This window comes from Pavona decussata, unplaced genomic scaffold, assembly GCF_977016875.1.
Source record: "Pavona decussata unplaced genomic scaffold, jaPavDecu1.1 SCAFFOLD_210, whole genome shotgun sequence".
NCBI classification, from domain to species: domain Eukaryota; kingdom Metazoa; phylum Cnidaria; class Anthozoa; order Scleractinia; family Agariciidae; genus Pavona; species Pavona decussata.
The window spans coordinates 290,001-316,175 of NW_028145615.1; the positions used below are offsets into that span (position 1 = coordinate 290,001).

The 26,175-nt window shown below is 37.8% G+C and overlaps 4 protein-coding genes across 5 annotated transcripts in view; 1 reads left to right on the top strand and 3 right to left on the bottom strand.

Moving 5' to 3' along the window:
• LOC146460575 (uncharacterized) overlaps positions 1 to 5,059 on the bottom strand; it is a 7,021-nt gene extending 1,962 nt beyond the window's left edge. Inside the window, exon 1 of the mRNA XM_085087924.1 lies at positions 1 to 5,059. This exon is cut by the window's left edge and continues 1,962 nt beyond it. Within this exon, the coding sequence (XP_084944050.1) occupies positions 512 to 3,166 (2,655 nt within the window). The 5' untranslated portion in view covers positions 3,167 to 5,059 and the 3' untranslated portion in view covers positions 1 to 511.
• Positions 5,060 to 6,424: 1,365 nt separating this feature from the next.
• LOC146460576 (xyloside xylosyltransferase 1-like) lies at positions 6,425 to 8,972 on the bottom strand. The gene is made up of 2 exons (XM_085087979.1): positions 8,081 to 8,972; positions 6,425 to 7,571 (listed from the first exon to the last, which is right to left on the bottom strand). Exons 1-2 carry the CDS (start codon positions 8,936 to 8,938, stop codon positions 6,954 to 6,956), a joined length of 1,476 nt encoding a protein of 491 aa, XP_084944105.1. The 5' UTR covers positions 8,939 to 8,972; the 3' UTR covers positions 6,425 to 6,953.
• A 278-nt stretch (positions 8,973 to 9,250) lies between these two features.
• Positions 9,251 to 18,700, top strand: LOC146460577 (small ribosomal subunit protein mS22-like). Its single transcript, XM_085087949.1, has 7 exons — positions 9,251 to 9,506; positions 10,916 to 11,080; positions 11,530 to 11,673; positions 11,764 to 11,847; positions 12,760 to 12,905; positions 13,495 to 13,603; positions 14,902 to 18,700. The coding sequence occupies exons 1-7, from the start codon at positions 9,267 to 9,269 to the stop codon at positions 14,989 to 14,991; spliced, it is 978 nt and encodes a 325-aa protein (XP_084944075.1). The 5' UTR covers positions 9,251 to 9,266; the 3' UTR covers positions 14,992 to 18,700.
• On the bottom strand, positions 15,242 to 25,861 carry LOC146460578 (uncharacterized). 2 transcript variants are annotated; one of them, XM_085087932.1, is made up of 6 exons: positions 25,745 to 25,861; positions 22,422 to 22,814; positions 21,645 to 21,864; positions 20,953 to 21,135; positions 19,577 to 19,615; positions 15,242 to 19,319 (listed from the first exon to the last, which is right to left on the bottom strand). In XM_085087932.1, the coding sequence occupies exons 1-6, from the start codon at positions 25,775 to 25,777 to the stop codon at positions 19,006 to 19,008; spliced, it is 1,182 nt and encodes a 393-aa protein (XP_084944058.1). In that variant the 5' UTR covers positions 25,778 to 25,861; the 3' UTR covers positions 15,242 to 19,005. The 2 variants fall into 2 exon arrangements, with proteins under 2 accessions (XP_084944058.1, XP_084944059.1); XM_085087933.1 differs by having other exon boundaries at positions 20,953 to 21,125; positions 21,638 to 21,864.
• Positions 25,862 to 26,175: the final 314 nt, after the last annotated feature.

The window sequence follows — 26,175 nt, forward strand, 5'->3', positions numbered from 1 at the left end:
TCAACGTCAACAGTCAGCTTTCAACTTTAGTAGCCATTTTGGCCATGTGTATTGATCTTTCCGCGAATGACATCATTTCAAGATGGCACCCAGACTTATTAAAAGCGTGTATATATCTCACTGTTTTAATAAAACACTACAGTGAATAGTTGTTAAATATATCTGTGCCCTGTTATAGGATATCATGCAAGTTATTTAAAATAATGACAGTATAAAATAATCAGCATCAACTTTGTACCCAAATAGGGAAATATTTGTCCCTTTAAAATGTTGATGGGTCACAAGATGCTATACAGTAGGTGGAGCCACTGCAGGTTCATTGTTAAGTTGCCCAAATCACTCCCAAGGTCAACACATGATCGACCCCCAAAATCACTTCACAAGATCAGATTGTTATTCTGGTGCCGGAAAATATTGACTAACAGACTGTCATAATACTTAGAAAATTTGCAAGGAATTCCCCTTTGGCCCTGAAAACCATTTTCTGAAATATGTTTATTACAGCAAAAGTTCAGTTTATCCAGTTTGTACCAAGTTTTGCCAGGATGGTTGATCTTTTCCTGTGCCTTTTGGCCATGATATCAATATTCCTTTTCTCAGGAAAACTTTTGTTCTGGACAGCCAATTTTCTACCACCATCTTTCAGACTTATGTTCAACAGCTGTAATGTCAAGTACCTCATTGTTTCGGCGCCGCTGTCTTCCCTGTAAGTGTGGAATAGGTTAAAACTCGGTACAAAGAAACTAGGTAAAAATCTTTCCCCTGCGGCGTGAGAGAGTCTTGTAAATATCCCAGATACAAGTGCTTTTAAAGTCAACTCTTGTGTAGAGATGTTGCTGTCATTCAAAGAGAGTGCTTCAAGCTCATGGAACAAAGCTGTCTTGAGAGCGTAACTGGAGAACAAATGGTTTGTTAAAATCTCAAGCTTATGTGTACCGCACTCACCTCCAAAAATCATCGACATTGGAACGTTTGCTTTTCTCCTCGACAGAACCTTTGCAACCACACAACTTCTCTTGACAACATCTGGCATCTTATGAAATATCTCTCGCTCAGCAACTGAAAAGGACACTCTTAGAAGATGAGCGGGATTCCCAAAATGTTCTGTGCTTTCCAATCCAACATCAGGTTGTTTGAGTACAACATGACATTCACGAGTATCAGGGGTCAATATAGAGCTGTCTTGTCTGGCAAATGATGGCCACAGAGATTTGACCTGAATCGCTGGAACTATATCAATACTAATGCTTCTTGCATACATAACATCTTTCTTCCAATCTAGACTTAGCTTTATATTTGGACGTCCAGTGGTACTCTCCAAAAGAGGGATGCAAGGGCACTCCATATCACCATCTTGCCAGATTTTAGGTTGGTTCATAACTAGGACCATGAGATCACAAAATGCCTTTGAAACTCTGTCTCCGACAAGATAGCCACCACAGAAAAATTCCTCAAATTTGGACAGATTTGTCTGTTGCTTGCACGCAACCCTTACGTGTCCTACAACAGCTGGTACTTCCTCAACAATGACCTCTTCGCTAAGTCTTTCTAAACAGATCATATAGTCAAAGTCTGTCAGAAATGAGGCATCTGTTACAGGTTTTGTCCCTTCATAGGTGCTTCCACTCGGCAGAACATTGGAGGCAAATCTAGGATCCATCCTGGCGATTTCATCACATAGATGCCTAACAAACTTCTCAATCGAAGAGTTTATGCAATTCTGAAGGTTTATTTGCTCATCTGATGGAATGGTCCACAAGGAGATTTGATCAAGGTACTCTTGGGCAGTTTGAGTGGGCCTCAAAGTTTCAGGGTCAATATCCCTATCACTGACAATGCAAATTGGTTGAAGATAGTCCTCTAAAAAGGAATTCTCTTGGGAGCCAGGTAATTCAGGTAATGGTAAGGGATGAATCATTCCTGGGTTGGCTATCTGGAAAATGACCTGTTTAACATCTTTGGAGTACCTGGCCATTTCGATGCAAGTCACTCCAGAAGGAAGATCAATTTTTACATCTGCTCCATGTTGCAAAAGACAACTTAAAATTGACTCGTCAGTTCTTTTATGCAAAAGGAAATAATGAAGAGGAGTCATCCCAAAATTGTCTTGCTTGTTCATGAAATTTTCAACCCCTTCTGGAGGAGGTGACATTGCTTGGATGATGGTACTGATAATTTCAGGCTCTCCAGAAGTTGCAGCATAGTGAAGAGGAATTCTTCCAAGGTGATCAACAATGCAAGGGCTCTTTGAATATTCCAAGAGAATCTCAGCAACTTTAAAGTCTCTGTTAAACATACTTTTATGTAATGGTGTTCTTCCAATGTGGTCAGCAATCGATGGATCTGCACCACTCTCTAGAAGGGTCTTGACCTGCTCTGGAAGTGCGCTGTACACTGCATAGTGCAAGGCAGTTTGGCCATTTCTATTCTTGATGTTAACATTACATCTCAGTTTTACTAATTCTTCGAGAATCGTCGTCACCTCTAGGGAATCTTTTCCATAATGGGAGAAAAAAGGATTCCCCTTGAATATGACATGCAAACAAGTATTTCCATATTCGTCGATAACGTGAGGGCTCGCTCCACATCGTAGTAAATGTAAAACACTGCTTGCTTCCAAGTTTAAACTCGTACAAGCCAACCTCATAGGTGTGAAACCATGAAGACTCAGTTTATCTACTTCAGCTCCTGCCGAAATGAGTAGGCTTATCTTTTCTAAGATGTTTTCTTTGACCTCAGAAACCACGGCAAGGTGCAAGGGAGTAAATCCTTCCTCGTCGGAGACGTCGACCGAGAGCTTCCTGTTTATAAACTCACCAAGAAGAGCTTTAAATACCTCAGTGGTTCCCCAAAGAGCAGCTTCGTGCAAAGGTGTTCGTCCTTTCACATTTTTCGCCGCTGGATCGGCTCCTAGCGCAAGCAAACGCGCGACTATTTTATAATCTCTGGCAAAATGCAATGGGCTGTTGCCAACACTATCGCTTTGATCGACGTTCGCTCCTGCCTCAACGAGAAGCGAACAGCAACTGAAATGATCGAATTTACACGCAAGAAGTAGTGGAGTTTCCTTGGAATCGTTACTATAGTTGACCTCTGGATTTTGAGCGGCCAAGAGCTGTTCAAGCTTCTTGCTATCGCCTATTTCTGACGCCAGTAATACATCCATTATTGCTTTCGACAGCCCTTCGCTGCCAATTCGTCTCTGCTCTCTTCAGGCCTCGTTTTCACATTCGAGTTATGAAAAGAATGCGGAAGTGTGACGGCTAAGTAAATATGAAACCAAAACTTACGGACACATGATTGAGCGTATCAATCGCGTAACACATGAACATTTTGTAACCTAGAATTTCAAGCACACATGATCGAGCGTCTGGGGCTAGTTGTCTGGGGGGCGAGTTGTCTGACATTCCTCCAGGTAGGTCGGAGAACACGGTTATGTAGCGCATAAAAGAAACTTCAAGCTCTTCACTTAAAATTGAAGAAGGGGGCGTTGGGATTTTCAGTTTTTCGGTTTTGGCCTCTTTAAAGGTCGGTTTTTTCGGTTTTTCGGTTTTTTCACTTTTGTCGGTTGTCCGTTGCGGTTTCCGGTTTTTCGCTTTTTTATTTAGCTTTCGGTTTTTTGACAAAAATAAGGCAGGTTAGATTCCTCTGTGGGTCTCTGTACAGTCAGATGTTAAGCTATTTCATATATTTGTATTTTACAGTCAATCCAGGTCAAATTGCAATGTGGGATTCTGGATTTTTGATTGAGGTTTACTGCTATAGGAGCGCGGGGGAGTACTGGCCTCTCGGAGCCCCTACACCATCATAGTCTATTCTGTGGCCAATTATATACCCCATCTTAGTCACTTTTGGGCAAATATGTAATTTTCGCGATCCCAACTTAGTCACTTTCTATTTTTATGAGTTGGCCCATTTTGTAGATTGAATGAAAAACACTTTACTTTTCATCTGCAGTACAAACATTCCGGGTACGTTTGCTAACCGTAAATATGAAGAACTGTCTTACCTTAAAAAACGGAAAATGTGCGACCCCATTCTAGTAACTCTATTGAAAATGCGACCCCATTATAGCCAGTCGTGAAAATGCGACTCCCATCCAGTGGCACATCCCTATTAGCCTCTTACAGGGAAGTACTCCCCCTGGGTATAGGAGAGCTTTTTGTCAACTCAAAATTTCCCCCATTGTCCTGTTTTGCTATTCAATCGAGGATCTTTGTGAATTCTCCTAGACAAACCTAGGGCAGATATGCCGGTTTTACTACATCCGTAGATAGTGCTGATACTGTGATGATATTAAAATCTTGATGATGTGATAATTGTTTAGACGGCAAAATTGAAGAACACCTCCCCAAGTCTACCGACAGACGGCCCACAGATTTTTTGGGGAACTGTTCTTCACATTTACCGTTTGGTCCCTATGTTCCACATAACATTAACGTTTAACATCTAGACTAGGGTTTTGACAATCGAGCCAGTTTTTCGGTTTTGAGTAATTTTTAGAGCGGTTGTTCGGTTTTTTATAGACCCAAAAGCCCCCTCATTGAAGGCAAGCCTGAACAGACAGCTAAGGATTGGTAATTTATTTGCCCATTATTTCGACTCGACAAAACTTGTCAAGTTGAAATATTGGGCGAAGTTCAATCAGCCTTGTCTTCAGTTTTGAGCGTTATTCTATATTGCTGATCCTGATCTAGATCCAGCTTAGCCTGCAAAGCAAGTGTTTCCAGACGAGTTATAGCGCGAAATTTGCTCGTTCCAGTTTTCTCGACGAACTCGTGCGGAACCACTTGCTACGAAGGCTAGTTCCAGCTTTCCCTAGCTGATGTTTGTCCAAGTGGTTCTTGCAAGAATTGCTCGTTCATTTATGCACCAGTCAATGTTACCCCAGGGTTGGGGTTCCGGGCATCCCCGGGGGATTGATTGTATTTCCTTTTCGGTAGGTGGGGAATGATTAAAGATTTGACGTAACACAATATCCCGAAGGTGGGGCCAGGGCGGGGGAGTTTAACAAGAATTCGCAGTAGCCTAGAACTTCGTCTCAGCCTTCCCTCTTGAAACATTATGCACTTGTCATCGGCTTCCCCGAGGGGGGGGGACCCCGGGCTGATATGGGGACTTTGCTAATTGTGTATTTCAAAGTTCTTGTATTTCCCCACCCGTGCGGGATTTGTTTCTTGCAAAGTCCCCAGTATTTGGCGAACCCAACTGGATTTGAAGATACACTTCAGAACTTTATTTGGGTTCTTTAAACAGTCGGCAAACACTCGGACTTTGCATTCTGATGAAAACTGAACTTTAATTATTTTTTCTCGAATACTCCATAAATTGCTATAAATCACTCCTCTTACTGTACATGCGCAGTATGGTGAAAATTTCAACTTTTCATTCAGTCCTGAATTCCCCAGAATCTGTTTTCAATCTATCCGGACTGATGAAGAACAAGGGAAAACACACTATCATGATGGTTCATTGCTGCTTCTAAACACAACGTCCTTAACTTTCCTGAGCAGTTGCTGTGATGCTTCAGAAATTAACATTCTTGTGAATATTTTAAAAAAATCAACTTTTTCTATCCTTAACAATTTGTACGCTGTTCTAAATTTGTTCTATTATATCACTAACAAAAGACGACCTGTTGACCTTTAACAGTGACTTCTATAAACAATAATATATACACAGAGGAATTTTAAAGTTGCCTATGCCTACAAATACGTACAAATTTTTGACGGATGGTCTGTTTGATAGACAAAAAACAATGGATTTTAAAACATACCTTCTTGTTCTCCTCCGCCATCTTGCCATCGATAGAGAGAACAAAAATTGTCCCCAATCTCCTCTCAGTTGAACATAAGGGAAGTCCCCATATTTTCCCCGAGAGTAGGGCATTCAAAAATCTAAGTCCCCACATTTCCCCCACCACAAGGGAAGAAATTTGTTGCAAAGTCCCCATAAAGTCCCCGTATTCCCCCACATCAGCCCGGGGTCCCCCCCCTCGGGGAAGCCGATGACAAGTGCATTACCCAGAATTCCTTGGGATTGCTGTTTCACCTGCTTGAAATAAATTATATTGGCACTTGATCAAAAATGTAAGATGTGCATGGTATTATAACATTTGGCTCGATTTTCGACATAGTATGGTTGTACTGCTGTTTTCTTTCTAGTCTTACAAAGTCTGTTAACCTTACCCACTCCATAATTATTGCACGTTTGTAAACGTACTTCTGCTAATGTATAGACTTGGCCAGGGCTAAAAAGTGTAGCTCCAGTTAATAAATTTATAATTTAAATCAAACAATAAACTTGTGTTTCCACAAATCAATTAACTGAAGAGATCCAAATAACTTTTAGGGGTGGAGCTGGGTGATTTTAGGGAAAAAATAATGTGCAAACAGTGCAAGAATGGAACATGTAAAATCTTACATTGAGTTGAAAGTCTTTTATGTACACCCAATAAATAGCAATCACCTTTGATCAAAGTAGATTAGGCTTAGAAAAACATTCTTTCCAAGCAAAATAACCTTCTTGCCCACCTACAAAATTTTGTAGGCCTCCCAGTTTTGAATTCTAGAATTTGGTGACATCACGTGAAAACCAACCATTTAATCTTAAGCTTTTTCAAAAGGTGAAACCACATGGCTCATGCAAGCTGCTACTTATCTCCAGTTTCCCCAGTACTCAATGGGAGGAGAAAGGCAACTAACTTAGTCTCAAATGCTGTACGTCTCATGCTTTGAACTAAGTTACAAGTAGGTATTAAGTGGCTTGCCAGTGATAGGGAGTCTGAATAAAATTAATTTCTAATTAGGTATGGCAAAATTATGACAAATGCAAATGACAAAAGAGCAACTCCTTGTTGGTCCCTTCAGTAATAAACTGGAAGTTAAGTGTCAGCTTAGTGGGGAACTAACAGTTCAGGAATGAAGAATTGATCCTAACTTCTAAGAACTGCACTACTCATTGGGAATATGTGTTCCACAGTTTCCATGGTACACATGAATGTGTTCAGGACAGTTGAAGTAGGAGTCAAAGACTTCAGCATATCCATGGTCCCTCCAATAGGTACACAGCTGCCGATTCCATGAACAAGGCAGGATATGAAAAAGTTCAGGGTAATCCAAGTTAATCAATGAGTAAAAATCTTGGTCTCCAAGGTGCCCTTGGAAAGTGTACTTGTTTGCCATGTGTTTGACAATATCACCTTGTAAGAGCTTGTTGTAAAGTTTTGAGGCACGCATGCTGTGCAGATTGATGAGCACAACACCACTGTTAAAACCTGTTAGTCCATCGGGTGGTGGCCCACCAACCTTTGTGCCTGGGTTTCGGTCTCGAAACATGTGTAAGACGTGCCTATAGACTGGCTGCTGTTCTCTTGCTAAACCAAAGACAGTGGTGGGTTTAAATCTATCAAATTCTGCAAACAACTGTTTGACGTCTGCACGGAAAAGTAGATCTGAGTCCAGCCAGATGATCCGAGTCATTTTCTGGGGCAAGATGTGGTGTATTGCAGAGGATACAAAAAACAGAGGATCGCTGTAGTAGGAGTTAGGATCACCACTGCTAAACATGCGCTGAAAGAAAGATAGCTGATAAGAGATAAGGAAGAAGCTGATCTATATCTGCACAGTAAGATCCAAGAAACAACGGTTACTAATGGCATAGCTATTAATTATTAGTTCAGTAGACTGCTTGGGACAGGTCATCAGCGGTCAAGACGATTTGTCAGCCTAGTTTCTTTGTCTGTTTGCTTTGTGATTTTTAAATCGCAAAGATACGTAACCTGCAATTTATAAATCACAATGTTAACTTCTACTGTGATTTATACATCACAAAAATACATCTCCAAGGTTTATAAATAGCAAAGTTTGTTGAATTGGGGATTTATTACAATGGTACTGTATTTGCAATTTGCTAATAACACAAAATAATGCAAAATTATCGCTAAATAATATTTTTACACATGGTACCCCATACCAGGAGACGGAAAGAGGAGATACCCTGGGAATGAAGTGGTTCTCTCCCCATTCCCACCCGTTTTTTATGTTCCTACCCTATCTCCTTCCCATCATTAGTGCCTTACCTGTATGTCCTTAATGATTGGTCGGACCTTTTCAGCCACCTTATGGACATCGTAATACGTCACATTCAAACCTTTCTTGCATACTTTGCCTGCTTGACTGAAAGTATCCTCACAAGTCAGTTTACCTACTTCATCAACCAGAATGTGAAAACTGAGGTTTACTGAGGTGTGCTCGCATATTGAGAACACACACTGCTTGAATCTTTTAGCAAGAGAACTTGTCTGGCCAACCTTTGCAAGCACCATTAAAATGTTATTCCCTTGTTGAGGAACACTATGCTTGTGCTTTTTTTGTTTACTCCGCTTTTTACTCTCATTGTCATTTTCCTCAGGGAGACTGTCAGGTTGTTTTTCCTGATTGTGAATCTCTTCTCGTGTTTTCTTCTTCTCAGTTAACTCTCCATCTTTTAATTCCCCCTCAAATGGTGATAAGTGTCCTTCATTCCCAAGAACCCTGTCGCTATCTGGAATTTTCCGACGGTTTAAGTCATTTTCAGTTTTTTCGTCGTCAGCTTTTAACATTGTAAGCTTAGCTTCATTTGAACTTGAATTTTCTATTTCATCACTTGCGTCTTGTGATGAACCCTTTTCTTTATCGTTACCTTTTAAAGAAGTTTCAATTTCTGGCGCTTTTTCTCGCTCAAGAGTGTTTTTGTCGGCTGGAAGTTTTCTGTTATTTTTGTGGCCGTGTTGTTGCGATAAACCTCCCGCCATTAGATTGAGCTCGTGAACATGCTGTTGCTCCGGAACTGAAGAGTAGAGAAATCTACTGGCAATCACAAGTAGCAAAAGCAATAAAATAAACAACGCTCGAGTGGGATGTCTCATGCAATACCGCAGTAGACCAGCGACCACCATCTTGGATTTTGCAGGCTGCACTTAAAGTAGCAGGGTAGGGGAGGGGAGAGCTGACCTACCAGACTAACAAGGGTAGCCCGGAAATAGACATTGCAATTTGTTCAGCATTCGTTGGCAACTTATTTTTCTACTTTGGATAATTGTTCTTTGTCTATAAACTAACCAATTTGTTTTTATATTTTTATCTTGTATTCGATAAAGAAACCGCTGATTTTGTTTCTCCTTCCTCTTCATTTTCGCCCCCCTCCCCACACTCCTCACTGTCAGCAGTCGTTAATAAAGGCTACAATTTATGCCCCCATACATGCCCATACTATCCAAAACCAAGATGGCGACCGCGTGTAGACTCCGCAATTTCAAAGTTCCTTTTCGATTGCTTGTTTCAAGGACTTTGTGTAGGCATGAATCATCTCAAAGCAATCGCAGTATACCGTCATTTGATAGTAAAGAAGTTAGGTCCATACTGAAGAAAATCTCAGGCCGGAACTTGGACAAAATTTTCATCGCAAGGAAGCAAGAACGTGGGGTTCCCTCTTACAAACTCATGACAGATGCGGAGTTTCTAAAGGTTAGACTATCTCATCGCTTACAGTCAGAGCTCATTCTGGTTTATTTGATATCTGGAAAGGTTACCGCTCCATAGGTTGATTGCATTGCTGCCATGTTGGTAGTAAAAACAAAAGAAAATTTGCTCACATCAGTTTGCATAAAAATGGAAGTTAACTCCCAGAGGAGAAATTTTTTTTTGTTCCTAACCACCACCAACATGGCCGCCATGATGTAACGTGCAATCAACCTATAGATTAATTAAGCTTATAAATGCGCTGCACGTACCGCTGCCATATACAGCTGTTTAGGTTGTCCAACAAAAGCGTAAAAGCGTACATGACAGTACCAAAAGGTAGTCTGGGAAATACCAAATCAACTTCAATAAACAGCTCATAATCCATAAGGCCTCGACCGTACAGCAAAGACTTGACGTGGCGGACAATATGGATTCTGAGCTTTTATTGAAATTGATTGGGTATTTCCCATACCATCATTTGGTATTGTCGCCTACGCTTTTACGCTGTCTATTTTTTTGGAGAACCTTTGTCGAAAAAGCTGTATACTTACCCGCTTGGACCACAAACAATGAGTTTGAATTAAAATTAAATTTGTGAATTTGTGTATAGAGTGTGAGTTACAAAATGTACATAAATAGCTTTTGTATGGGGCTGTGAGGGCATTTTGCCACACGCTTTATCAATGATGATGCATTGTTGGAAAAATTGGTGAGTTGATTTAATCTTTGCAGCAGCTTCACTTTGAAATAAAAAGATGGATACAAGCCTTCCAAGTTTTTGCTGCTCCTTTGGACAAAAAATCCTATCCCCCATGTGAAAAACTTGCCATGTTTATCAGGGTGCAATCTGTGTGCATCCTACTCTGAAGATACCCCAAGAGTGCCAGACGGCCATCAAAACACCTAACTGCCATGTTTGGAAGCATAATACATGTATGCTGACCACCAACCTTGTCCCCCAGACTCACCACTCCCCTGCCTGTATATATGCAGACTCTAAATCCAATACTAGCAGAGAAATCATGGATATTTGTGGATAACAACAGTTTATTTAAACAGTCTAGAAGCTTTCTAAAGCCAAGGTAGTTTGTCTTCATACCAACACCTATGGGGTTTATAATCTTATGCCAGGCACTGCATATATCTCTGTCTTATGCCGATTTATGCCATTAAGACTATGATTGTGCGCCAATATGCAGAGCGATTTGGAAACCCATGCCAAAGATCTTTGGCATTAGCTACATAAAATGCAGTCTGAGCTGCATCATTAAGGGAAGGTGCAGATAAAAATGGATGCCCCCATTAATCAAAAGCCACTCTACACTGTAAGCCAGTTGAAACTGTAAGACTTGCAACTCCTTTTTGGAATTACTTGCAGCTTAAACTGTTTCATATTAACTATCTTACTTTAGGCCCAAGAAGAGGTGGAAAAGAAAGCAGAGAGTTTGCTTGAAATGCCCCCTGTAATGGATGAAAGACAGAAAATCAATGAAGTATTGGAACAGAATGATGAGTTGGCTCATTTTTCTGAGTCGAGTTTTGTTTTTACAGATATTAGCACAAGTGTCTCAGATAGGGTAAGAGAAATTTTTTTGTAGTTTGTTTTAATTAATAATTTTAGGGTTCAGCTCTTGCTGATTTTATTGTCATCAATGTTATATCAGCCCTTTTGATTAGATTGTGCGTGAATTATTTAGAAGCAGAAATAAATAAATAAAGTACAGTGTATTATAATATTTTTGTAGTAATAATTATTATTATTTTCTAGTCGAAGGGTTTTGTTGAAAAGGCGTGTATATCTGAGACCAACAGGAAATCTAATTTAATTTTTAAGAGTAGCATTTATATTTTAGAGCAATACTTTTTATCAAGTTTGCCTTCTATTTACCGGTATGTCAAATATTGAGTTGAGTTTGGAGAAGAATAGTGGGAATACAGTTGATGCTTGAAGAAAGATATAAACAAGCAATAGTGTTTCAAATGATTATGCCATAATATTTACAGCGTGGTAAAATCTTGTTTTCAGACTAGATCAATAACGATACGAGAGCCAAACGGAAGCTTAAGAAGAGCAACATGGGAGGAAAGAGACAGGATGAATTTGATATACTTTCCAAAGCCAGGGAGAAAACATGAAATGCCTGAGCTACTTAAAGATGAAAACCTTAAGGTAACAGAGCAATACCTTCTTTCATTTGTTGTTTTGTTTTGGTTAGATTCAATGGTCAAAATTTTTATTGGGGCTACATTTGTCTTGCAGACAGTATTTCAACAGAACCGGCATGAAGATGCTCTTGACCTGGCTTGTGTACAGTTTGAACCTGACTCGGCAGATTATATAAGAGTAAGTAGATTGTAACTTATGCAATAATTTTAACTTACTCTTACAGCCGTGAACTACTCTAATACCTTAAAACTTTTAAACTGTCTGAGAATTTATACTGTTAAATCCCAAATAATAAGGCAAAGCTCTCCCTCAAATTCAAAGTTCCTTATGATACAAAGATTTCCAGAAAAAAAATGTATTTTTAGGGCTAAATGCAATTTTAAGGTGTGTAATAATTTATTGTAGGCTGTTAGCTTAGTGTTTCTTTCTTATAATTTAGCTTTTTTTTGTAAACCAAAAGTCAGTCAAGTTTTCCTATCAGACATCTAAAAAAGTTTAACTGATTAGAGAATAGTTTTTGTCAGAACACAACCTAAGTAAAACTTATAAATGTCACGCAACTCGACATAATTTTATCAACAGGTGATGAAGACTGCATGATGCAATATTTTGACTGTACTGTTATGTAAAAAAAATGATTCAGCTTTCCTGAACAAATTTAGATACTAGACTTAGTTATGTATTAAATAATGAAAAATAATTAGGTGAAATGTTGAACACTTTTATAAAATGTTTATTCAAGTTCAAGTTCATTAAAGATTTAAACACATACAAAGGGAAGATAAGCACTGCTCGCAGTTAGCTACAGCTATTCGAGGCAAGTCGAAAATAAGCTTCTCATTTTGCTGGGCTAAGAACCCTACAATATGGCTGAGAAAGAACGAAGATTCTCAACCAATTGCCATTAGAAATGCATTTTATTTATAAGTCATCTGTAGTTCATGTACCTGACTGAGGAAAAAAGATACTGAAACAGTATAATCAAGTTCGCCCAACGAGGAGTGTTCAAAAAAATAATACACATACAGACTGTCAAGATAGTTTTAATTTTTAATGTTTATCTTAATCAATTGTCTTGTTGTAAAACAGGTTCATCAAAGGACTTATGACAACATCGTATTTGCTAAAAAATTTGATCTTTTAAGATCAACGAGGCATTTTGGAGGATTGGTGTATTATGTGGCAAAAATGCAGAGGATTATGGAATTACTGGAAGACATGATGGCCAGAGATCTGTAAGTGCTTCCTCGTCTGTAAAGACCCTGGCGTGGAATGCTGCTCAAACTGTAGTAACAGTCCACATGTAAACAAGTGATTTTTTCAAGGCTGACTGAAAAGGATTTTAGATCTGTTTTCTTGGTTTTAAACAGCCTGTTTACATTAAGTGACATTAGGTTCTTATTTTTTTAAAATGATTTAAAAATAAATAAAAATATATGGGAATTTTTAGTGGCACACCTACAGAGTGGCTCTTTCCTCCAAAGTTTCCTGGTCAAATTGCAAATAATTGGAAATGATGGTTTTTGTGGAGGGAGGAAAACCAGAGAACCCAAAGAAAAACACTTGGTGCAGGGACGGGATCCAACAACAAACTCCACCCACGTGTGGCATCAACTCTCAGAATCGAAACTGGACCACATATTGGTGGGAGGCGAGTGCTCTCGCCACTGTGCCCTACAGGTAGTATAAAAGTACTTGTTGCTGGTCACAAAAGTAGTTTTTTTGAATTGTTAAGGGTAACAACATTCCAGCAGCAGAACAAAACCTTGAACTTTGTAAGAGTCTTTCACTGACAAGGTTCTAATAATGTTATTCTGTTCACAGCTGGGATGATTGTGTGGAAGTTGTCAGGCTCCATCATCTCCTTCACCCATACAGCGCAATAGCTGACCAGGCACGGAGGAATAACTTGCAGGGTTTTTATATGTTACGGGTAAGTAACACTGTACATAAAGTTCCAAATAGAATATAAGTATTTAACAAATTATTATTTCACCAGTACTGTACATGTTGGATACAAGATGGTAGATAGCCAACAAGGCATGTTATGCAGAGTTGGCAAAAATCATCCCATACAAGACACTGTAATAATTGCATTAATTTTATAGTTCTTTTATTAGAATCAACTAAGCAATTTCCCAAACATTAGCTCGCCCTTTAGACTGTTCACGTACTGCAGTCCCCATATTTTTCCGTGCGATTCTCAAGACTGGTATGCTTTGATGGAGTTGCTGCCATCTTGGTTTGTAAAAACGAACGCAATCTGGGGAGAGTGACTAAACTACCGAGGGGAGCCGCAGTGGTGGTTAGTTGAGTGGGGGCTCGCTTTTACAAACCAAGATGGAAGCAACTCCATCAAAGCGTACCAGTCTCGAGAATCCCACGGAAAAATAGGGGGACTGTGAACAGTCTACTCGCCCTTTATCTCAAGTTGGTATTGTTACCTATGGCTGGACCATATGGCCACAGCACTTCTAGGCTAAGAACAAACCCCAAAAAGCACCCAACCAGAAGCAAGATAAACCTGCAAGGGATTACTAACATTCTTCGAAAAGACTGCACAGGGTGAATTCATGGGGTTTTCCTAATTATTGCTTACAAAATGAAAAGTCTGGTGATCAATGTTGTTAAGCTTAATGATGCCTTAGGCTATCTTGAAAGGTCCAAAGTTCCAATCGACAAATCCCCCCATTTGTACCTTGTTGTAGGAAATTTTTTCTATATTACAGTGCACAAAGTCAACCAGGGCCTTTGGCATTTTGAAATTTGTAGAGATGTTCTTGTTTTTGATTGGCTAACAAACTACTCAAGCCAGACTCCTTTGTTGTGTACGTGACCTGTGATTGGCAGATTAATGTTTGGGTGGTCTGGTTGAAGTCTTTGCACTTTTAATTTTTCATGTTTCTAGCAATGAAAAAACATGAAACTATGATCAAGGTCACAGGAAAAGAAAAATTTCCAAATTCTCCAAATGTTGTCGCTGTTTTCTAGTTGTAGAAGCTTTGCTGGAGACCATTTACAGAATCCCTTCACCAAAGTTTATTTCCTAAACGAAATTATATCTTTTAATTAATAAAAGGGATTTGCTGAAGCAAAGACATGCAAAAATTACAGAGAGATTTAAGGCTCGACATTTCGGAGTCATCTTCACTCCATTATCAAGAAAAAAATCAGCTTGTTTAAATAGGCTAGAGCTAGTAATATTGAATTGATTTGTTTTTTTGTCAACAGGCCTACATCAGAAGACATGGATCTCCAGCAGCAATGGAAAGACTAGAAGAATATTTGCTGTATAAAGACAAGGCTCAAAGTGTGAATTAAAGCCTGAATTACACCTCCATGTTGACTCCATTTCCTTGTTTATTAAGCTTTTGAGCCAGATCCTGGCATGGAATTTTGGCAGGAGTTTTATTTTTGATGAATAAGCAATATTCAAAAAGAAAAAATACTGACAACTGACTGTTACAATGCTTCCCAGTGGTAGCAAGTATACAGGCAGTGAGAATCCCAGCGAGGCCACCCAATCCTGATTCACATTTGCCACATATATACAAGGTATATGCAAGGCTAATAACAACAACCCAAGGATTTATTCTCCTCAATTAACGTTTTCAAAAACTATTGTTGAGCTACAGGTTATGAAAACTTGAGCATTGTCAGAAGTAGTAGATACATTAATAACTATTAAATTATACAAGATTATTATTATTTACGTGTAATAACTGAGACACTGCATTTATTGCAATTGGTCAAAAGCTATTACTAGTAAATATAAAAAGTCCACCCAATATATAAGTTCATAACCAACTTGGCACTGTCTCATTGCCTGAAATTAGTTTTACTACAGACAAGCCATTGCATTGTGAGAAAGTTTGTATTAATAGTGGTGGTAATGTTTGCACCAATGAGTAATATTAGAGATCAATAGATACCAAATTCAGAGCCAGAGTAAGATGTTTTAGAAGTTAACAAACTTTCATTTGGCTGTGTAATATTTTCACCATTCAATTGGGTCACAATATTATCCTACAACAGTCTAATCATAAGGGTAAGATAATTACAATTCTTACAAAATTTGCAAGGATCCTCATGTTGGTTGTGTGAAATAGCTCACATTCAAGTCAGCTGTCTATAATTTATTACAATGACTATGTTCTAGATTAAACCATTTGACATTTGTATTTTGCCAAGTCATTTTATAAACAAGCAACTCCATGCAATAATCTACAGTGTATTGTGTGATAACCTACTTGAGATGTTGGAACATTTGAAAACCTTAAACTGGTGATTATTTTCCTTTTCGTTTTGTGAAACAGTGTACATCTGGAATCCAGTCAAATTATCCAGCCTTAGACAATTAACTACAGATAGCTCTTGCTCCCAGGAAATTAACCTTGATCGTCACTAGGACATCTTGCCTCACACATCCATGCTGCACTGTTTTAAAGCAGCAAGCTTTGTTTTGCAGAAAAGAGCATTCTTAAAACTTAAAGTCACAAGCTTATCAGCTTCATGTACATGTCTGATGTTAAGTGGTAAAATTATCAATAGGAGGCTTAAATGTCCTAAGCAATTTGACTGAAATTCTAGACTACAAATTATTTAAATGTTGCTGCAACATCCTGAATAGTTTATCACTTAAATATATCATATGAAACAGATCATAAAAGTGCAAGATCATAGCCCAAGTAAATATTAAGTATATATAAATATCAAAGATAGCATTCTTGACAATAATATTTGCCACCAAGCTTTGAATGAAACAGTAACCTTAACAAAAGCAGATCAAATTGAAGTACTTCGTAAGATTATGAATATGCTTAACCATACCTAAAATTTCTCTTTGCCCATTTGCAGAAAGCAAAACTATGTTACAATATAATTTCACTCATCTGAATGTACATTTGCATTACATCTAGGTGATGCTAACAATAAATTGCAATGCACTAAATCAAAATTTAATTCCTAGAGGTAACAAACTATTTGGGCAAACTAGTGTCACAAATTGGAGAATCGAGATTCTCGCCCATTTTCACATGCCGGTTAATAAGCCATAAATAGCGTAAATTTAACCAATATTAATAATTAATAATCATAAGCAAAATTGTTGCATTCTATGGCTCTTCAGTTAAGAGATTTCCACAAACTGTTACATTAATGTACCTTATAGTAATTTTTGTTACAACTTAACCTTCACTTTTCAACACAAGCATTTTTAACCCTTCAGTTGCCAATATCAAGATGCAGAGTCTCCTTACTGTTACACATGGTATGGTATGGTACGAGTTGGGAGAATATGTGGAACAGAAACGTTCTGCCTACAAACACACTTTAGTACCTTTGTTCAGACTCAAATAAGAGCCAGGACAACCTTATAAAACATCCTAAACTACATCCAATACTGAAACCTAAAGCAGCAAGCAACTGAAAGTTTTTGCTGGGACTCTGAATGTTTCATTGCTTGAGTATGTAACCTCCTGTTATTGGGTTTGTAGCAATGTTCAAATATGTTTAGGAAACAGTCTTGGCAGCTAAGGACTGTATTGGTAAATTGACAGTATAATATTTTTTTTTTTTTTGACAGTATAAATTTAACTTAATGAGAGAGCGGCATAAGCATTAATGCTGGGCAATTATAGTTGCAACTGCAGCTCCGAACATTACAGGCCCAACCTTGTCAAAATCATTTTTTTTTTAATTGCCTGACATTTCTAGTTATATGCAGTGTTGAGTTTAATGCAGGTCTGGTAATATTTTCTAACACAGGGTCTTACCAAAAAGCAACAGAAGCCTTCAATTTGCCCAGTTACCCATCTCTAATTTTTCCATCATTGTCTCTTGATCACAAGAGTTACCCAATATAATCATATAATAATCATCAATCGTATACATAAAAAAAATAACTTTTTGTATCAAAATACAGCAGCGCAGAGAAACTCCGAAAAATATCAACTCTTTCCTTTTGCTTACAAAAGAACGGCAAAAAATATAATATCCATTAAACACATTTGTATAAGAAACAATTCTAGCAAAAAATACAGAAAATAAAGCCTTAGTAAAAAATGTCAGCATTTATAAAAAGCCATTAAAGCCTTGTTATATTTACAAAAATCAGGGTTTGCACACCGTAAAAGTGTTTCCACAAGTTTTGCTCAAACTGTGTAATCAACAGCAATGTGGCTTACAGAAAACACATCATTCCAAATTTCAATTGGAGAAAACCCTTCACTCCTACAAAATTTCAATAAGCCAAACAACCTGCATAATAAAATTATAATATAAAAAACCCCAGAAAACAACTATGTTAATTTGGAAGTGTCAAAACTTCATTTAAGTCTTTCAGCAAAATTTAAGAGTCCAATAACCCTAAAACTTCATAACTTTCCAGTGAGAACAAACCTTAAACTTCAAGGGAATGCCACTGGTGAATGAGCCCTGGATGAATGATCAGTGACAATCTGAACACCTTAGTAGACAGCATTCACTGGTCAACATGCAGAACATTATTACACATAATTACAAATTTATAGCAAGCCACCCTACATTTTATGTCGCTAGACAATGTTCAGCCAATTATAAAAAAAGAAAAGAAAAAAAAAAGCACAAATAGTCTAGGCTAATAATTATTTATATACATTATACTACTATCTATAGTGATGGTAAAAATAACTTAAGATAAAGTCTATAATTATTATGCTATAGTGATTATGAATCAAGACAATAGCTATTCAAAATTCTATTCATAATTTATAGGTGATCTAATCCTGCTTAGTACCATGGCTTTCATGATTGATGCAGCAAAGTGTTAAGAGGCAGGGGAAATCCAGCTCTTCACAAGTAAAAGAAACAGCACAGGCATAAGTACATTAATGACTTTCGTTTGCACACACTTGCAATCATCACTCATGAAAACCAGGTCCTAACATTACAGTTGTGCCATACAAGAGTCCATGATCTTAACTCTTTATAAGGTCCCAAGAGTACCAGGTAAAATTCTGATAAATTTTGCAAAATGTTTGTGAAAGAAAATCACAGTACTGTACAAAGCTTTCAATTTTGATGACTTGTATTAGAGTTTTATCCACAGGCTCAAACATTTGAGCCATGGAGGTCCCCTGTAGACAACACAGGAGGAAAATACTGTTTAGAAGCTTTCAGGTCACTCTTTAGGATTTTATCCACAGACTCAAAAGTAAGAACCACGTTGTGCGGCATAACAAACAGCACCACAGGAAAGTACTGCTCAGTAGTTTTCATTTATTGGAATGGTCACGCACTCAGTTAGAACTAAGTTGGTTTACTCTGGGATGGAAAGAGTTAAGAATCACGTCCTATTTAGACAGTTTCAGCTTGCATTTCACAAGCCTGTTCACCCAGATATGGTAGAAGCTTTGCAGCCGCATCATCCCTGCCCATTTCCTTTAAATGTGTGTAGAGGACAAAGACGGTTGAACCACCTCTCTGCTGCCAATCCTGAAGCAGTCTTTGTGTGGCATCTGTGGGTGTCACCCCAAAACTTTGCTTATAGGTTGAATCATACCCAAGCTTCCCGGCGAGAATTTTCCAATTATTTACCGTGTTGGAGTTCAGGAAGTGGCCCAACTGTTCTGTGACATGAGCAGGGGTTGTTCTAAACATTTTGTTATTTTCTGTTTGAATAAGAAAAGCTCCATTAGTCACATAAAAGCTCTTTTGAGCCCCCTTTTTAAAAAGTCCCCCCCCCCCTGACCCCTCCACTCCATCTGTCTCAAATATGAGCTGTGCTTTGAATATTTTCCTTTTGGGTTGAAAATTCAAAAATTCAGCTGAAATTTTATTTTTCCTTTGTCTCCAATTCATTCTGATAACCTTGGACAAAAAAATTAAGATAAAAATCAAACTGGTTACTTTATAAAAACAAAGTTACCTTTTATGACTATTGATGACTTCTTTGTTACTATCACATCTGAAATATTTAAACACACCACAAAACATATATTACAGTTAGACACTCTGAATGAACATTCATTTACATTCTGTAAGATATTCATAACAGTACAATACTATGAAATTCCACAATCAAAATTTCAAACAAACAATAACAATCCTGTTACAAATTGCCAACCTAATATACTAATATAAGCTGTCCACAAGTGTCTCTGGCCTAAAAGGCACTTGGTCATACTGGATCCCAACGTAAAATAAGATCGCCTTTACTTTTTCATGTTCTCAAATTTTTGTTTCCAAAATGTACTAACCAGATCGTGGGTTTTTCCTTTCAATAATTTGTTAACCGTTGATTTCTTTCTGTCAGTGTTCTACAATATTTATTATCATTTTATGACCATGTGATGGTATTGTACCACAAATTATAATTAATAAACTTAAGGTAAAAATCCTTATGACACTTCTCCTTTTAATCCTCCAATTTACTGTAAACATCTTGAATTGAAATCCCAAGCATTTGCTTCCTATTCTCCATGCCATTATTTATTAGAACTTAAACAACAAACAGTGTAAAACTTGCATTTTGATTGGTGTAGCAGAGTTTGTGATTAGAGTATAGATGCACAAATGACATCATAAAGTGGCATGAGTCACCGATGCACGTGATCAGTTAGTCTAGAGTCCAGCCAGAGTGACTGGTCAACAAAGTTTAGCAAACTGTTAATTTGGCGAGTAGCGGACAAAGAAAGGCAAATTTTCGCAGAAACGCAAAACTGTCCAATGAAAATTTGGACAAAAAGTGTTGCAAGTGACCTCAGCAAGGTTAGAAAAGCAAGAACTTTGTTGAGATGTGAAAAAAAAAGGAAATATTTGTGCAAATATGTTGCTGATAGAAATCAGGTACATAATGGCAAGTACACTGTAATCAATCACAAATCGCACTGAAGTGACTGACATGCGGTAGTATTTTGGGCTCAGAAATTCCCTGTGGATTAAAGGTTAGTTTTGAAAATATTGTGTAGTACTCTAAAAGTTTGCTGGGAAGTTTCTGACACAGCCCAGTCAACATGATGCTCACTCACGAAATGTGTTCAAATGTCTTAGTTATTGTATAAAACAAATAGCTTCCATTTTTCCGTGGGTCTGTACTCTGATAATGCACAGAGGACGTCAAAATGTGGTAAATTGTTTATTTAGTTTGATAATTTAATTCATAGTTTCCTTTTTTAAACTTAGTCATAGTGTCCTTAATTAGTAGAGGGTAGTTACCCTTTGTAAAATACATATTTACTATTTGTTTGTACATGCTGGTTTATAGGGGTATTATATTATTTTATTAATAAGCATTTTACCCACCTTTTTTACCACGATCTTTTTTCCAAACAACACTTCCTTCAAATCCTTTACAGGCATGCAGCCTTCTCAGTAACAAAGACAGAATTAATAACAACACTATGACTATTCCCAACAGAATCCAACTTATCCAAGTCATTTTAAATCCGTCTTTTGCAGCAGCACATGGCCTGATACTAGGATCATCTGAAAAAGCACAAATAATTATATATTATATAAAAAAACATTATGGCTCTGCACAGATGATGCAATGCTTGTACCTGATACGTGTCTTAAGTCTGAACCAATGGGCCTTATGAAAGCAAGATGGCTTTTCTCTTTATTAATGACAGCCGAGGTGGCCTCTCTTGTAAGCCTAATGGTTTCTTGAGGTCTCCTCGCCATTACTGTAAATTCTATCATTTTTTTTTTTTTTAGTTAGGCAAATAAATAAATGATGATGATGACGATGGCAATGCCAATGAAAATGTCACTTAGATATTCATGATATCAGGTTTACTTTGTGTCCAACTCACACAATGTAAACAAATTATCCAGGAAGATAATAAAAATATTAGTGGGAACAGCATTCAAATCCAGGAGGGGAAAGAAGAAATCAGCCTTGTGTACTCTTATAAGAAAAGATATTAGGGGTTTTAAAAAGGGTTAAGCCCCTTGGAGCTACCAATCAGAAGTTCCAGGGAAGGACAGTTTACCTCTTCGAAGTGGTGTTACAGATGCAGTGGTTGGTGTGGGTGGTGGTTGTGCCGGTGAAGTTGTCATCGTATTTGGTTGTCGAATAACCTTTGAAGTTGATGATGGGCAAACAACATTTTTGCAAATGGTGTTTTGTGCAGAGGAGCACTCCTCCACAACCATTTCCCCTTTCTTGCAATAATCACATACTGTACATGTATTTCCTTTCAAGTACATCCCCTGAAAGAAACGATAAAAAAATATTAATAAATGCAGAGTGATCAGATCACGCATAGAAAGGGTTGCAAGGTAAAAATTACAGCACAGTAAAATGTGGCTTTTCTAGAAACAACAAAGACAACTACAACAATTATTATTATTTGCAGTCATTTTAACGTATTTAAAAAATAATAAAATTTAAGTTAGAGTACTGGCTGCTGGGAATAATTAAAGGGGCTAACTGGGCCAAGCAGCCAGAGAAAAGAAAACAACTTTTTTCAGGGGAACTTTCAGCACAGCACATGCTGTCTTCCCTTCAGTTTACTCATGTGGTACGACTAACAGAAATAAAAATGACACTAAATTATTATAATAAATCTTTTGTTCAAACCCCACATGCCTTTATTTTCTAACAGTGAAAGAGCACAAATAATTAGCTCATAGCTAGGTGAAATGTCTCCCAGAAAGCTGTCAGGTTTTATTGTTCATGGTTTATTAAATTATACCACTTATAATGTAACAATGTTTTTCCAACAGAGTGTACAGATAGTTGACAATGGCTGACGAATCACACATACCTTCCTGCAACTCTCACATTCTGCATCTTTGTATTTCCCACACGGAGATATTAACTTCTGTCCTGGGCTGCACTTTGTACATTCAGTGCATCTCAGCAGGCGTGTGTCCCAGTACGTATGGGATGGACATTCACATTGAATGTTTGAAGTATTAGTGCATGCTGCCTTGAGCTGCTTTTGACCCCTACATTTAGTCTTACATGGGATGCAAGAAACCCTCTTGTTCGGTTCAGAAGTGTAGGACAGCTCTGGACAGCTCTGGCACTGGGTAGGAAATGAAGCATTGCATTCTGCGACCATAAAAGAACCCGCAGGGCAATATTGACAGCACGACACACTATCAATAGATGATGTAAAGTTGCCTGGCTCGCAGCATTTGACTCTGTAAACACACTGCAAAATAACAATTAAACCAGAAAAGAATTATAACTAGCAGTGTTTTGCATTTACGAAAAGGAAGGTCCTCATCCCACTACACAAAATAAATATGTTGCAGCTCAGTTTCATTGTTGGTTCAATTTTCTGTCTTCCTTTGTGTTCATGTTTAACAAGTATATTAATAAATGAACAAATGAACATTTCACAGACTTAAACTGTGTAGCATGGCTTTTGACACACACCTCATAGGAAAAGAAAACCATGTTGTCCCCAACAGGAATCTATACTCCATGCGGTGGTCATGGTATTTTCTCGATTAAATGTCCCTGGCGTTTATTTAAAATTTGGCAGTTTTGACCCGGCGTTTTTTCGAGGCCAGCGTTTATTAATGAAATGCGATTTTCAGCCATTTTTCCAGGTTGATTTGTTACAGTGCGGGACGATTTTTTCCCTGGATTACCCAAAGTTACAGTATTGTGGTACCGTACATATGGCACGTGTACCATGTTGCAATCAAGATTTGTATCACTAACAAACAGCACATAAACAATATATGAATAATGTAGGAGCAAGTAAATGATATGAGTACAAAGTTTTAAGTTTAACGGCGCCAACGTCCTCCTCGTTTGTGTCAGCCAACTTCAACCCCTAATAAATGACGGGACCCTATCAAACACCGGGGCCCCAATTAAACGCACCTGGCGTTTTTTTCACAAATCGGCAGTTTTGACCCGGCGTTTATACGAAGCCGGCGTTTAATCGAGAAAATACAGTAATTATGTTGGTTTGATTTCTGCTCAGGACATTATCATGTGAGATGTATGTTGAAAGTCATGTTACAAAATGTTAGATTTGGAAATGTTCATTTATTTGTACTAAGGCTTTTTCAGTTTAAACCTTTCATTTTAATTTATCCCTTGCGCATTCTGTACTTTGCCACTTTTGTCATCCCTTTTCCTCTGCTAATTACATGTAGCAGTATCTTTTCACTTTCTAAATACTAAATAATTTTATTGCTAGACACCTTTATTATAATATTTCAAACCTGCTGTAAGTTCATTTGCAACTGATGCTGATTGTAGTATGATAAAAAATGTCTTGTTTTAAAATCAAATTAATGTGTTGTCATTTTTCTTAAAATTACTAACTAAAGGCATTCTTGGCTTCAAACTACTGCTGTTACTTCTGTCAAATTAAGTAGAAAACAAAGGAAAATCCATCTGGGATGAACTTGGGTGAAAAATCTGTCGTGAGTCTTGTGACCATAAAATTCCCAATTCACAAGTCATCATAACAGTCCTTCCAAAAGCAAGATCACCCGACAAAGGCTACAAAACAACTCCGAAAAACAACCCTACCAAAAGTCCATGGGCCTACAGCAAGGATAAACGTACAAAATACAAATGAACTGTTTCAAACTTGTTTACTTGCGTTGTACCTTTGGAGAGCGTTGGGGGAGGAGAGGGGGGGGGGGGGGTGCAGGGAAGCAGGGATGGCACAGTGGTGAGAGCACTCACCTCCCAACAGTATAACCCAGGTTTGATTTCTGGAGTTAATGCCATATATGTGTTGACTTTGACTTTGACTGACCATTTGTGAACATGACTTTGCCCAGCTGTTTTTAACATCTTGTCTGACTTTTTCCATAAAATATCTTTTTGCCCACCTCTTCAAAACCTGAATGAAACCACTGCAAACCCTTCAAAAATAAGCTCCCCCAAAACAAGCCCAATTTCACATTGCGTCTTTGTGGTTAGAATGGTGTAAAGACAAGCACAAGATGGATAATAGGTCTAAACATCTTGGGTTACAAAACATTCAAGAGGAACCAAACAAAAATTATTTTTTTTGCCTTGATGTACTATCTGTCTTTTGACCATCTAAAAGAAGCTGACCAGATGCACTAGGAGACATTTGCCAAAGTTCATCCCAAACTCATTATATGTGTACCCAGTGCAAAAACTGGCAAAGAGCCACAAAAGACTTCATAAAATTTACTTATAAAAAGAAGTAAACTAATTACGCTAATAAGATCAAAACTGTTTATTTATATGGGTAGCTCTTCAAAATTGTGGACTATACCTTCAAACCAGCACAAAAAAGACTAGAAATGATACGGAGGAAAAAGAATTTAATACAGACTTAATGGCTACAAGTTAATTTTCAAAAAGTAGCGTTGGGCAAAAATAGTTTGAATTCTTAAAAGGAAACTATTCATAAACAAAGGAAAACAAAAACTTCCAATGCCAACCGTATAAACAATAGAATATTGCTAGGCTCCGGGGAATAAAGGCCAACTGCTGATTAAAAGCCAAAATAACATATCACCATCGACGTTGACAGAATTTCATAAAGTCACGAATATAATTGATTAATTTGTTGGTAAAGACATTAGAACTTTCAAATGATCAAAGAGTAAGCAAACTAAGTTGGCATGCAAATTTCCGGACACAAACAAGTTTTTCAGCTAATAAGCTTAATTCTTTTCTTGGTAAGGAAGGAATACTGCGGAGCAAATACAGCACTACAAAATCCAAATAAGAACCAAATGTTTGCTTTTGTTACGCGTTATGGCCAATAAATGCATTTTAATTACATACTTTCACCAAAAAACTTGACATCGTTCTACCATGCATGCTGTGATCGATCTGCGTGCGACTCATGTCAAAAGAGCAACCGAAGCGTATTTCTGACAGACCATTAATTTACCTACGATCACAAACCGGAGGGATGTTACAACGCCAGATTTCAACTGATAAGCGAGGAATGAGACCAAAAGAGGAACACAAATGCATATTGTGACGGTTACAGAAGCTGTAAGATGTAATCTTGTATATTTCCGAGTGGGTGTTTTGTATCGCTCGACTGAGCATGTGAGCCCGCTCAGTTAAAACTTAAACGTCGATAAAAAATATACTTCAGGGACACAAAGCAGACGTACTTACCAGAAGAACTGTTACAAATGCTAACACATTCATCCTACACTCATCTTCTTTATCACTTCTCGCAGAACATGGAACAGGAGTCGTTGCCAGAGCGAAAAGGATATCAATGATGCAATTTGGAACCTTTATATAACACGTGTGTTAATTGGCCGTGAGAAATTACCCAATTGAAATGCTTGTTATAATCAATCATTGTTTTGCATTTCAGAAGCGAGTCCAGGCTTGCCTTAGGGGTCGAAAATTAGAGCGCTTCTTTATAAACCATAGAAAAGTTTTATCAACAGAGGTATATCACAAAAAAACAAAATTTTTATATATAAGACAAAACAAAACAAAAAGTGTTGCGTTAGACATATATAACAAACCAAACCGATTGGGGTAAAGAGTGCGGGTGTTTGGGGTGGGGGATGGGGAGGGTGGTGGATGGGTGT

Excerpts from the sequence above, each read along its gene's own strand:
- LOC146460576 (XM_085087979.1), bottom strand. The coding sequence starts at position 8,938 with ATGGTGGTCGCTGGTCTACTGCGGTATTGCATGAGACATCCCACTCGA. Across the intron at positions 7,572-8,080 it reads CAATCATTAAGGACATACAG|CGCATGTTTAGCAGTGGTGA; the intron begins GTAAGGCACTAA and ends TCTTTCTTTCAG.
- LOC146460577 (XM_085087949.1), top strand. The coding sequence starts at position 9,267 with ATGGCGACCGCGTGTAGACTCCGCAATTTCAAAGTTCCTTTTCGATTG. Across the intron at positions 11,674-11,763 it reads TTAAAGATGAAAACCTTAAG|ACAGTATTTCAACAGAACCG; the intron begins GTAACAGAGCAA and ends TTTGTCTTGCAG. Across the intron at positions 13,604-14,901 it reads AGGGTTTTTATATGTTACGG|GCCTACATCAGAAGACATGG; the intron begins GTAAGTAACACT and ends TTTTGTCAACAG.
- LOC146460578 (XM_085087932.1), bottom strand. The coding sequence starts at position 25,777 with ATGAATGTGTTAGCATTTGTAACAGTTCTTCTG. Across the intron at positions 21,136-21,644 it reads TGTAACACCACTTCGAAGAG|ATGATCCTAGTATCAGGCCA; the intron begins GTAAACTGTCCT and ends GTGCTTTTTCAG. Across the intron at positions 19,320-19,576 it reads GTCATCAATAGTCATAAAAG|AAAATAACAAAATGTTTAGA; the intron begins GTAACTTTGTTT and ends TTATTCAAACAG.